Source organism: Hyla sarda, chromosome 7 (genome assembly GCF_029499605.1).
Source record: "Hyla sarda isolate aHylSar1 chromosome 7, aHylSar1.hap1, whole genome shotgun sequence".
NCBI lineage: Eukaryota > Metazoa > Chordata > Amphibia > Anura > Hylidae > Hyla > Hyla sarda.
In genome coordinates, this window is record NC_079195.1 from 40566645 (window position 1) to 40580127 (window position 13483).

General features: G+C 42.0%; 1 protein-coding gene across 5 annotated transcripts in view; it reads right to left on the bottom strand.

Annotated features, from left to right (window-relative positions):
• Window positions 1–13483, bottom strand: part of LOXL4 (lysyl oxidase like 4) — a 128005-nt gene that overhangs the window by 82030 nt on the left and 32492 nt on the right. For 2 of the 5 annotated variants that reach the window (XM_056529557.1, XM_056529559.1), the window contains exons 2-5: window positions 12223–12393; window positions 10581–10688; window positions 4587–4910; window positions 1864–2033 (exon numbers count right to left, since the gene is read on the bottom strand). In XM_056529557.1, coding sequence (XP_056385532.1) covers window positions 1864–2033; window positions 4587–4854 — 438 coding nt within the window. In that variant the 5' untranslated portion in view covers window positions 4855–4910; window positions 10581–10688; window positions 12223–12393. The remainder of the gene's footprint in view (window positions 1–1863; window positions 2034–4586; window positions 4911–10580; window positions 10689–12222; window positions 12394–13483) is intronic. The other 3 variants (XM_056529560.1, XM_056529562.1, XM_056529561.1) reach the window with 3 other exon arrangements.

The following is a 13483-nucleotide window of genomic DNA, read 5'->3' on the forward strand; positions in this document are numbered from 1 at the left end:
ACGGGTGATAGCGGATGGAACATGTCTGTTATTTTGACAGAATGCCCGTTAAAATAACGGACACTGTCCATCCGTTAGCATCTGTTATGTTCAGTTATTTTGTCTATTTTTTTTCATGACCTCTTTTAGCAGAAAAACGGCTGTCAAAGTGCAGGAACATGACGGTAGTGTGAAAGAAGCCTAAACCTTCTAAATCCACATGTATGCAGATCGTGACTAAGGGCTAATGTGATCAGAAATATGTTGAGCTTTCCATTTGGGAAAGTTTTTACCTTTTCTTCTTCCCTGCCTTTTTGATGGTTTTTATTGCAAATTTCTACAAATCAATAGAGAGTTTTTATTCTAACAAAGTGCTGGACAGACTTTTCTACTTGCTCCCATTTTCTACAGTTACTTTTAGAATCTGCCCTAGCATTACAACCGATGTGGGTCTGAATCCTGAGAATGAATAAATAAACCTATGTCAGTGTTTCCCAACCAGTGTGCCTCCAGCTGTTGCAAAACTATAAATCAAGGCGTGCCCAGACAGCCTTTGGTTTAATCACCCAGTATGTTCTTAGTTTCCCAAAGTTTAATTTAGCAGAAGATGAGATTATTCACATAGTATAGACCAGTGTTTCCCAATCAGGGTGTCTCCAGCTGTTGCAAAACTACAACTCCCAGCATGCCAAAGGCTGTCCGGGCATGCTGGGAGTTGTAGTTTTGCAACAGCTGAAGGCACCCTGGTTGGGAAACACTGGAGTAGACAGGAGCGTATCACAAGACCCAGGCCTAGGGTGGCACATAACAGGGGGCGGCTGGTTTCCCTGCCCCAATCCTCCGTGTGGTGTCCCAGTACCGCATTCTATACGGTACTTGTTTATTTATGGGTCCCCATAGCCAGAGTCCCTAGGACGTGGGGATCCCTGTAATCTAGTCTACCCCTAGTCGCCTCTATCTTAACGTATAATTAGTAATTTATGCATAGATAATATAAATAGTATAGTATAAATGTAAATAAATGGTTAATTACTTGTTTCCATGGCGTCGCAGGGCCTTCGGGTCATGTGATGCCTTCCAAGCCTCACTCTGAATGCGTTCCAGACCTCACTTTGGTATTTCTAGTCTCGTTTTGGTATTATTATGTGTATGGGAAGTCAGATGATCACCCAGAAGCCTGTGTGACGTTGAGTGACAGCTGACCTTGGACCTATCAAAATAGGCTCCGCCCCCTGTCCATATAAGGGACGCGGCAGCCATTTTAGCTCTCTTGCTCCTGTGCTCTTGATGAGAGAAGACCTGTACAGCAGTAATCGCAGTGAGTTAGGACTGAGCCTTGCGGCAACGGTTGAACAATTATAGTTATAGAGTGTATCAATCCCCAAACACTCTGCAGGACTACCGGACCTAAATCCGGACGGATCCACGCACCAATTACCTTGATTCTATTAACCTGCAAAAGACGCAAGGTCCACAGCAACTGTCAGTCATTGAAGTCTATACAAGTGTATTACAGAGACTGTTACTGTATTCTGAATGTACCGCAAGTTCAAGAGTAAAGTTTACTTCAGTTCAAGTATAACTCCAGTTTGGACCTTCAGTCATTATCTGCATACGCCTGTCGTTTCTGGGAAGGGCGGCGATAGGCCGAAGCTATACCTCAATAATACCAGCCCTCACCCTTGCGTCACGAGTGACAGGGTTAATATTAACCCCTCATATACCGTTACCATACCACTACTACCATACACCCCCCCAAGGGCTACCACATCCGTATCGCTATTTTAAGATCAGGGGGGAGGGAAGGGAGGGGAGATGATGGCAGACCCAGGTGTAAGGCAGCAGAAAACTGAAATACATCACTGAATGCAGGTTAACCCTTACCTGGGCAGCGATTGCTTGAGGATGCTCTGATGGCCTCAGCCGAGTTGCTGAGCAGAGTAGGCCGACATCCTCGGAGTGCTTGCAGTCAGTGACACCCCAGCCATTTGATTCACATTCTGCTAGGGAGCTCTCAGCACCAGAGCAGCGGACGTTATCCAGCCAGATGGGACCTATAGAAACAGAAGATACATTAGGAACTGTTAAGAGACTGAGTTATTATATTACATGACTTATCTTTTACTGATCCTAAATTAAAGCCTCCAGAGATGCACTTACTATTCTGCTGGTGGGCTACTGTGTACATACATTACATTACTTATTCTGTACTGATTCTGAGTTATATTCTGTATTATACTCCAGAGCTGTACTCACTATTCTGCTGGTGGGGTCACTGTGTATATACATTACATTACTTATCCTGTACTGATCCTGAGTTATATCTTGTATTATGCTGCAGAGCTGTACTCACTATTCTGCTGGTGAGGTCACTGTGTACATACATTACATTACTTATTCTGTACTTGTCCTGAGTTATATCCTGTATTATACTTCAGAGCTGCACTCACTATTCTGCTGGTTGAGTCACTCTGTAGATACATTACATTACTTATCCTGTACTGATCCTGAGTTATATCCTGTATTATACTCCAGAGCTGTACTCACTATTTTGCTGGTGGGGTCACTGTGTACATACATTACATTACTTATCCTGTACTGATCCTGAGTTATATCCTGTATTATACTTCAGAGCTGCACTCACTATTCTGCTGGTTGAATCACTCTGTAGATACATTACATTACTTATCCTGTACTGATCATGAATGCATCATGTATTATACTCCAGAGCTGTACTCACTATTCTGCTGGTGGGGTCACTGTGTACATACAATACATTACTTATCCTGTACTGATCCTGAGTTATATCCCTGTATTATACTCCAAAGCTGTACTCACTATTCTGCTGGTGGGGTCACTGTGTACATACATTACATCACTTATCCTGTACTGATCCTGAGTTATATCCTGTATTATACTCCAGATACTCACTATTCTGCTGGTGGGGTCACTGTGTACATACATTACATTACTTATCCTGTACTGATCCTGAGTTATATCCTGTATTATACTCCAGAGCTGTACTCACTATTCTGCTGGTGAGGTCACTGTGTACATACATTACATTACTTATCCTGTACTGATCCTGAGTTATATCCTGTATTATACTCCAGATACTCACTATTCTGCTGGTGGGGTCACTGTGTACATACATTACATTACTTATCCTGTACCGCTCCTGAGTTATATCCTGTATTATACTCCAGAGCTGTACTCACTATTCTGCTGGTGAGGTCACTGTATACATACATTACATTACTTATCCTGTACTGATCGTGAGTGCATCATGTATTATACTGCAGAGCTGCACTTACTATTCTGCTGGTTGTTATTGTAAACAGTCAACAAGCTTGTAGTAAGACACCATAACAGCGTTCCTGGACCAGCTAGTTTCTGATGCATCCAGTGACTTTACAATGTCTGGTATAATACTGACACATCCTGTGATTGCAAATTACAAAAAATGACTGCACCTCTGGAGAACCATACAAGCTGTAATTCACCATAATTTTAGGATAAGTAATGTAGTACATAAAAGTCACTCAACTCTTTATATTCATTAATTATATATGTAAACTGTGAAATGCTGTAATTTTACACAATAAATTGAAAGCAGCCTTTTCCAGGAGAGCAAATTTACAGCAATTAATTGATATTTTTAGCTGTCCGCGCTCACTCCTTCTAATACAGAGCTACAAAAAAAATCGCCTGCAAAATATTAGATTTACATGATGAACTTCAACCAGGGAGAGTTTCTATGAATATATTAAAACGTAATAATAAAACAGTATGCAGTAAGCTCAAAAGCTCCACTCACTGGCAGCTGCAAGTATGGAGAATATTTTTGTTTAGCTTAAAGGGGTACTTCAAGGAATCTAACTTCACTGGGATCGGTGCTATCTCCTGTACTGGGCCCGGGTATTTACCAGTCCCTGGAGTGCTCCGTTACCTTTAAAGATGAGCAGGAGTGACTGCACGCTTAGACTATCACCGGGTGACATGCTGAGATGGCATCACGTCTCAGCAGGTAATTGGTTGAGCGTGTCTTCGAAGGTGGGGGTCCCGTGATTAGATACTTATCCTCTATCGTGTATATAGGGGATTATTTATGTTCCTCGGAATACCCTTTTAATATCAATGTAGAGAATTTGAAGCTCTGTAATCATAAAAAATATTTTTAACCTGCTAAACAGATATATTGTGAAATGTATCAGGCTTTTGGATGTAAAATAGAAGGAACCAGTGCAACCGCAATATCACCCCAACCACTATTCCTACCTACTTAGACGATCTTTCCTAACTGGTGGCCTCGAACTGGGCGATGGTCCCTATACTGAACTACATGCAGGAGCGTGAGGGTAGTAAGAATAGTCAAACAAACCAGGTTGGCAACACATGGGCAAAACAGCACAAAAACAGGAACCAAAGTAGGAGAAAGGACAAGCAATGGGTGAAAACTAGACAGTGACGCAGTACAGAATCAACAGACAGGAGAATGGTCAAGTCACAAGAGGTCAGAACAACATGTTGCAAAATTACATCTCCTGGCATGCTGGGAGGTCTACAGTTTGGAAAGCACTGCAATGGAACATACATGACACATTTACCTTCTCCTTGTCCATATTTCGCACTATGCGCCCAATTCATGGCCATTTCGAAACCCAGCTGCTTGCAGACCACGTGAGCCACTTCTATGTTGAAGTCATCATCACACACAGTGCCCCATTGACCATTATAGAGGACCTCCAGGCGACCTTCATTTGGGACCCGCGAGTTTCCGGCTAATCTCAGTTGGATTTGTGGTGCACCCGCTTGGAGCTGTTGCCAGCAGAGGTCGATGAGTGATGCAATAAATATTAATATGAGGTGGACCATGACTTTAAGACTTTGTCTCACAGTGAATAGTGGGTGAAGGGTTTCGGGATTTGCACCTATGGATAAAAGAAGAACATTTTAGCCATGTATAACGTATACAATATTGTAAATGACTGATTTTGCTATCAGCTGACACCTCCAACTTGTCTCATCTGTCAGATTTATAAAATATTCACAGCAGAACAAAGTATTTCAGGAGAAGGTTAGCTTACTGTAGAGCACTGACCAGCCCAATTAGAAGTATTGTTTTGAATTAGACAACGCTTTCCAGTATGTCCATTGGGGCACATGGTCATCATGGGTTACTCCCTTCTTAGGGCTTCTCTTTGTAAGCTATGGCATACAATCTGAGGACAAGAGTGGCACTATGTTATTCCAGTCCTGGCTAGTCCCTTTAAAGGCGCCATGTAATATTGGTGCATCGAGGGAAGTCCTTCCTGACTTGACAGAAAGGCTGGCACTGAACAGACCATAAAACCAAAAGGAAGGAGAAAAATACTGAAAGGTCCTTGTACAACTTCTCCTTTCTGGAAAATATTCTCCTCTTAGAGGCTTTAGCAATGAAAACGATATTCTCACAGTGTGGACTGCTCAGCATTTGGAACAAACTGTTCCGAATGCTGGAGCCGGCGCCAGGAGCTCGTGACGTCATAGCCCTGTCCCCTCATGATGTCACGCCCTGCCCCCTCAATGCAAGTCTATGGGAGGGGGCGTGACATATGTCACGCCCCCTCCCATAGACTAGCTTTGAGGGGGCGGGGTGTGATGTCATGAGGAGGCGGGCTATGACGTCACGAGCTCCCGGCACCAGCTCCAGCATTCAGAACAGTTTGTTCCAAATGCTGAGCAGTGGAGTACCCCTTTAAAGACTTGAGGGAAGCATAAGTGACTCTGACAAAGGCCCGGTCTTCAACTAACTAGAACTGCTTTAGGTCTAGGTTTTGGTTGGACATGGGAGAAAACTGAAAACCTTGGGTGCAAGATTTTTTTTTTCTTGCAGACCTTTTAGTTAGAACAATAAGCTGATCTTATAGAGGAGATTTATCATTATCGTCTTTGGTAAGTGAGTATTGAATATTTTGCTATTTTTTTTTAGTTTGGTTTTGCTTATGTGTGACACATTTATAACATTTACATTCATACTATCAAGGGGGGGGGGGTTGATAAATTTGGCGCATGTAAGCAAAATATAAACAAATCATTTCAGAACACAATTTTGTAAATGTTTGGGCTGCACTAAGACCTTCATGAAGTTATTTCGGAATGCATTGTAAAACCCAGTCCTTTTCCTAGTTCAGTCTTTAAAAAAAAAAAAAAAAAGAACCAAAAAATAAAATTTGGGCTGCGGCCACAATTTCGGCTCAGGTTGGTCTCACAAGGCGAAACTGGAAACCATCCAGAGCAATGGAGATACAGTCATTCATTATGCAATAACCATGTGCCACGACCATTAATGTCCCAACCAGTAAGACGAATGAATGCGATCGTATAATGGTCTTCAACCTGAGGTTTCACAGCTGTTGTGATACTACAACTCCCAGCATGTTGGGGTAGCTGCATGCTGGTTTCTATGGTTTCACAACCACGGTTAACCCCAGATAGAACTTCATCACCAACAAATAGCAAAACTTTCAGGATCATCCCGTATGTTACGTCTTCAATAATTCAAGAAGGGGACATATAACTCAACAGCTCGGGAGCTGAATTATGGATCAGATGTAATTCCGGTGTAAAATAGACCTACAGAGGCAGAAGTCAGCAAATATAAGGTCTTGTTGCATCCCGTATGCGAGGCTTAGGTTAGTCATACCTGGCAGCCATGAAGAATTTGATGATAAACCAGTAATGGAATGTAAGGTTGGGTTCACACTACGATTTAACTATACGGGAAACGGATACGGCTGGGGAGAGCGAAAACCAGGCGCTCCCGTATCCCAGCCAGACCCAGCCCGTATCTAATTCATTTCAATGTGCCGACCATAGTCAAACGGTGACTCCGGTCGGCTAATTTTTGCCCTGTATCCGGTTTTTTGACCGGACCTAAAACCGCGGCATATCACGGTTTTAGGTCCGGTCAGAAAACCGGATACAGGGTAAAAATGAGCTGACCGGAGTCACGGTTTGACTATGGTTGGCTCATTGAAATGAATTAGATACGGGCCGGTTCCTGTATAACTAAAATGTGAAGCCAGCCTAATACATGTTCTCAGGTCTGGCCATATTCTCAGTGATATCCTTACATCTTCTATTGGGACTGACTCGTGTGCTTTAAAAGGGGTACTCCGGTGGAAAACATTATTATTATTATTTTTTATTTTTTTTGTTCAAATCAACTGGTGCCAGAAAGTTAAACAGATTGGTGAATTACTTCTATTAACTATCCTATCCTAACTATTCTATTAACTATACTTCTATTAACTATCCTACTCTGGACAGTTCCTGACTCAGACAGAGGTGTCGGCAGAGAGCACTGTGGTCAGACAGAAAATAACTACACAACTTCCTCTGTAGTATACAGCAGCTGATAAGTACTGGAAAGATTAGGATTTTTTTAATAGAAGTAATTTACAAATCTGTTTAACATTCTGGAGCCAGTGGAAAACAGTTGTTTTCCACCGGAGTGCCCCTTTAAAGCTTAGGTCTCCAAACTGTGGTCCTCAAGCTGTTGGGAGTTGTAGTTTGGCAATATCTGGAGTTCTACAATTTGTAGACCACTGCTTTATAGCATAGACTAGAGCAGTGGTCCCAAACTGTGGCCCTTCAGATGTTGCAAAACTTCAACTCCCAGCATGCCCGAACAGCCGTATAGTTTCAACTATAACTCAATGGAGTGGAAATCTTTAAATGGCAGTGACTCGCTCCTAGCCTGACCAATAGATCGTCCTGCTGAGGTCACATGACAGCCAAGGCCTTACGACATAGACTTCATAGTAGAGGGTAGCCCCCATTTAGACCCATGGGTACGAGAAGAGAACCCATCATAATCAGGTCTGAGCCTCATGTGCATCCATATGGCAGCAGTGTCACCAACCTCAAAACTGCCTAATCTAATCATCACAATGTTACAGTTGTATCACTATCTCCTTCTTAAAAGGGTACTCCGGAGGAAACAAATATGTGTTCAAATCAAATTAGCAAACTTTACAGATTTGTAAATGACTTCTATATAAAAATCTTAACCCTTCCAGTACTTATAAACTGCTGTATGCTCCACAAAAAGTCTAGTGTAGTTCTTTCCAGTCTGACCACAGTGCTCTCTGTTGACACCTCTGTCCATGTCAGGAACTGTCAGAGTAGGAGTAAACCCCCATAGCAAACCTCTCCTGCTCTGGACAGTTCATGAAACAGACAGAGGTGTCAGCAGAGAGCACTGTGGTCAGACTGGAAAAAACTTAACGGCTTCCTGTGGAGCATACAGCAGCTGATATGTACCTGAAGGGTTAAGATTTTAAATAGAAGTAATTTAAAAATCTGTATAGCTTTCTGTCACCAGCTAATTTGAAAAAAAAAAAAAAATTTCCCCTCCGGAGTACTCCTTTTTTCCTCCCGTGGAATCCTTTTTTATTTTAAATAAACTGGTGTCAGAAAGATAACAGATTTGTAAATTATTTCTAATAAGTACTGGAAGGATTAAGATTTTTAATAGAAGTAATTTACAAATATGTTTAACTTTCTGGCACCAGTTGATTTAAAAAATAAAAAAATAAAAAAAATAAATGTTTTCCACTGGAGTACCCCTGTTCAGTAAAGCCTACCCTCTGGTCAACCATCTTTTTGGTTGCCTCCTGTGTTACTCCAATATATTGCAGATGCATAAAGAGAATCACACAGGTTGTCACTAGTGTTGAGCGGCATAGGCCATATTCGAATTCGCGAATATTCGCGAATATATGGACGAATATTCGTCATATATTCGCGAATATTCGCATATTCGTTATATCCCCGTTTTATTTTCGCATATGCGTAAATTCGCGTATGTGAAAATTAACATATGTGAAAATTAGCATATACAAAATTAGCATTCGCGAAAATTCACATATGCTAATTTTCGCATATGCGAATTTCCGCATATGCGAATTTTCGCACACCAGTCTCACACAGTAGTATTACAGCCTTCTTTACACCACACAAGCTGGAAGCAGAGAGGGGTGATCACTGTGATGTGTACTGTGAAGAAAAAAAAAAAAAAAAAACGAATATTCGTAATTACGAATATATAGCGCTATATTCGTGAAATTCGCGAATTCGCGAATATGCGATATTCGCGAATAATATTCGAATTGCGAATATTCGCGAGCAACACTAGTTGTCACCATAGCAGGTTTTCTCAACATAGCAAGTTATTCCATATCACCATAATCCACTGATCAGTGTCCATCCAGGGATCAGTAAATTACTATGATAGTAAAACCCCTGACATCAAATTAAAGGGATTATACCAGGAAAAAACTTGTATATATATATATATATATATATATATATATATATATATATATATATATATATATATATCAACTGGCTCCAGAAAGTTAAACAGATTTGTAAATTACTTCTATTATAAAATCTTAATACTTCCAATAATTATCAGCTGCTGAAGTTGAGTTGTTCTTTTCTGTGTGGCAACAGTGCTCTCTGCTGACATCTCTGCTTGTCTCGGGAACTGCACAGAGTAGAAGAGGTTTGCTATGGGGATTTGCTTCTACTCTGGACAGTTGACAGGTGTCATCAGAGAGCACTTAGACAGAAAAGAACAACTCAATTTCAGAAGCTTATAAGTACTGAAAGGATTAAGATTTTTTTAATAGAAGTAACTTACAAATCTGTTTAACCTTCTGGAGTCAGTTGATAGATATGAAAAAAAAAGTTTTTTTTCCCTGGATAACCGCTGTGGTACTCTGCCCCTACACATGTTATCCCCTATGCAAAGGATAGGGGATAACATGTCTGATCATGGGGGGTCCAGCTGCGGGGGGGGCGGCGCTGCAGCGTTACAGTCACGGAAGCCTGGGGCTTTGGTGATCATGACATCATGCTACACCCCCTCCATTCATGTCTATGGGAGGGGGCGAGGCGGCTGTGTTCGCCATTCATCCAGCACTGCAAGGAGTTCGCTCCATGCAACAGATAACTAAGGTGCCGCGGCAGAGATCGCGGGAGTCCCCAGCGTCCTGCGATCTAGCATGTCTAGCGGCGGAGTAACCCATTAAAGGGGTACTCCCGTGGAAAACTTTTTTTTTTTAAATCAACTGGTGCCAGAAAGTTAAACAGATTTGTAAATTACTTCTATTAAAAAATCTTAATCTTTCCAGTACTTTTTAGGGTCTGTATACTAAAGAGGAAATGCTTTTCTTTTTGGAACACAGAGCTCTCTGCTGACATCTCTGTCCCTTTTAGGAACTGCCCAGAGCAGCATATGTTTTCTATGGGGATTTTCTCCTACTCTGGACAGTTCTTAAAATGGACAGAGATGTCAGCAGAGAGCACTGTGCTCATGATGTCAGCAGAGAGCTCTGTGTTCCAAAAAGAAAACCATTTCCTCTGTAGTATTCAACAGCTGATAAGTACTGGAAGGATTAAGATTTTTTAATAGAAGTCATTTACAAATCTGTTTAACTTTCTGGCACCAGTTGATTAAAAAAAAAAAAAGAAAAAAAAAAAAGTTTTCCACGGGAGTACCCCTTTAAGGAAATCCAACATAGCTCACATGATGATACTTTCGGACTCACCTGCTCAGCCTTTTTTTTTTTAAAGCACCTGGAGGTCTCTTCAGTGTAAGACAGTATGTCGCTACTTCTCAGCTTTACATGGAAGGATTCGGGGGGTTCCTTTACTCCCTAAATGCACAAAATGCATATAAGACCATTAAACCGTCAAAAAAACATTTCATAGGATGTTCTCATAGGAAGAACCAAGACTGGACGACAAGATGGGCTCATTTCCAACTGTGCACCGAAAACTAGACTGCGCCTGGTCCATAGTTCATGTTCACTGGTGAGGTCTGGTTTGCCTCGAGCTGTTGCAAAACTACAACTACCAGCATGCCCGGACAGCCGAAGGCTGTCCGGGCATGCTGGGAGTTGTAGTTTTGCCACAGCCGGAGGCACACTGGCACACATTTTTTTTTTTAAATGAACTGGTGCCAGAAAGTTAAACAGATTTGTAAATTACTTCTATTAAAAAATCTTTACCCTTCCAGTACTTTTTAGCAGCTGTATGCTACAGAGGAAATTCTTTTCTTCTTGAATTTCTTTTTTGTCTTGTCCACAGTGCTCTCTGCTGACACCTCTGTCCGTGTCAGGAACTGTCCAGAACAGCATAGGTTTGCTATGGGGATTTTCTCCTGTTCCTGATATGGGCATCAGGTGTCAGCAGAGAGCACTGTGGACAAGACAAAAAAAAAATCAAAAATAAAAGAATTTCCTTTGTAGCATACAGCTGCTAAAAAGTACTGGAAGGGTAAAGATTTTTTAATAGAAGTAACTTACAAATCTGTTTAACTTTCTGGCACCAGTTGATTTATAAAAAAAATAAAAAATAAAAATAAAAAGGTTTTCCACAGGAGTACCCCTTTAATGGAGCCAAGCAGCAATACCAGACACAACCTGAGGACAGGAGTGGTGCTGTTTTATGCAAGAAAGAAGCTGCATTTTTCTGATCCCGGACTACCCCTTTAAGGAAATAAAGAAATAAACAATGACATAAACTAATTTCTTCCCAAATGTTTTCAGCGCATTAGTGATATGAAAATTACACGTATTTTTTTTTTGGGAATTCTAAATCGTATATTTACCTATCAAATCCCTCAAGACCTTTTTCAAGCAAGAGAATGGAAAGACACATCACAGCCCGAAAACCTCCAGTCCCGCTGATTCAGCTCTGCTTCATTAATGCATTTCTAATGAATTTGACTTCATTTTAATTAATTTTACTAATTTTAATTTTTATTCTTTTTATTTTTTATTTTTATTTTTTTATTTTTTTCAAGTTTACCTGCAATGTGAGCGGAATCGCCAATTTCTCTCTAGACTATTTCTTAACATTATTATTTTCCGAGAAGATGCTGCTTGGCTCAGACCTATGTAGAACCCATCAGGGTCAATTTAGATCAGTTTGGAAATTCTCTCGGCGCCGTAAAGTCCATCGACCGATGCACAAAAAAAATGCAGAAAACAGATTTGCACTTTGTTGGTCGGAGAAAAAAAAAATAAAAAATCCTCATCAATATTTCCCAGGATCATGTCTAGAATGTTAAGACCCTCGCACAACGCATATTGTGGAAGAAGATGAACATCATGGATACGAGGAAAAAAAATGACCAAAAATATTTCTAAAAATTCAATAAATTGAAGAAATAAAGTGTAAACTCACCGGGGCAGTGGTTAGGAGCAGCTGGATCGCTCAGTCAGATTCTTGCTCTATGCCAAAATTCCAGCTTCGTTCCCTTTTCCTCAAATATACACTCGCAGGCTGGGATGACTGGTCGGCTTTCACAGGGATGTTTGTTCCTACAGGCACTGAGTAGATTTCGGGGCCCTCCCACTTAATTCAAGGTAGACTGTCAGAACTTCCACAGAAAGGTATTCCGCAGCCTCCTATTGCCCCCTCAAGGTCCAACACCCAGTGACACATATATTCCACCAGTGCAGCAAACCGGCTGGGGTACCGTATAGATCAGTGGTCTCCAACCTGCGGACCTCCAGATGTTGCAAAACTACAACTCCCAGCATGCCCGGACAGCCGTTGGCTGTCCGGGCATGCTGAGAGTTGTAGTTTTGCAACATCTGGAGGTCCGCAGGTTGGAGACCACTGGTATAGATCAGGGATGTAAGAAAAAAAATCGATTTGCGCGATTATCGCGATTTTTCACTTGGCGATACTGAATCGATTCAAAATATTTTTGAATCGATCCTTTTAGGGATGTGGAATTTGGATCTCCTGACGCCCGGAACGGCATGACCCGGGCGTCAGGAGATACAAACTCCACATTTGTGGAGCCGGGCAGGCCGGATCTGACGCGGCGGCGCTCTGGGTGTACGGAGCGGGCTCCGACTCGTTCCCGCACCGTACTCTGTAGCCCCCGGCTGTTCTCAGCAGTCTGTATGGAGCGGGCTCCGGACTCGTGCCCGCTCCATACTCTGCAGCTCCCGGCTGTTCTCAGTAGCCGGGGGCCGTCGCTAATAGACAGCATGTGGCGATTGCCGCGGCTGGCTATTAACCCTTTAGATCGCCACTGTCAAAGCTGACAGCGGCGTCTAAAGGGATCTGTGTATGCTCCCTGGTGGGCTAGTGGGGTGGATCGCCCCCCCGCAGCACGATCGTGGGCGGGGCGATCCACTATAGAGGTAGCCGGAGGGCTTACCTCTGCTTCCTGCTGTCCCGTGGCTCTGTCATTGATAGATCCTGGCTGGACCAGGCTCTATCAATGGATCACAGAGCTCACAGATCAATGGAGTTCAATAGAACTCTATTCATCTGTATGAGGAATCTAATGATTCCTCCTAAAAGTCTAATAAAGTGTAAATGAATAAAAAAAAGTAACGTTTTAATAAAAGTGTAGAAGACATTGTTTTTGAGACAGAATCGGGATATATCGCGATGTATCGCCACCTAGACGGAATCGCGATATATC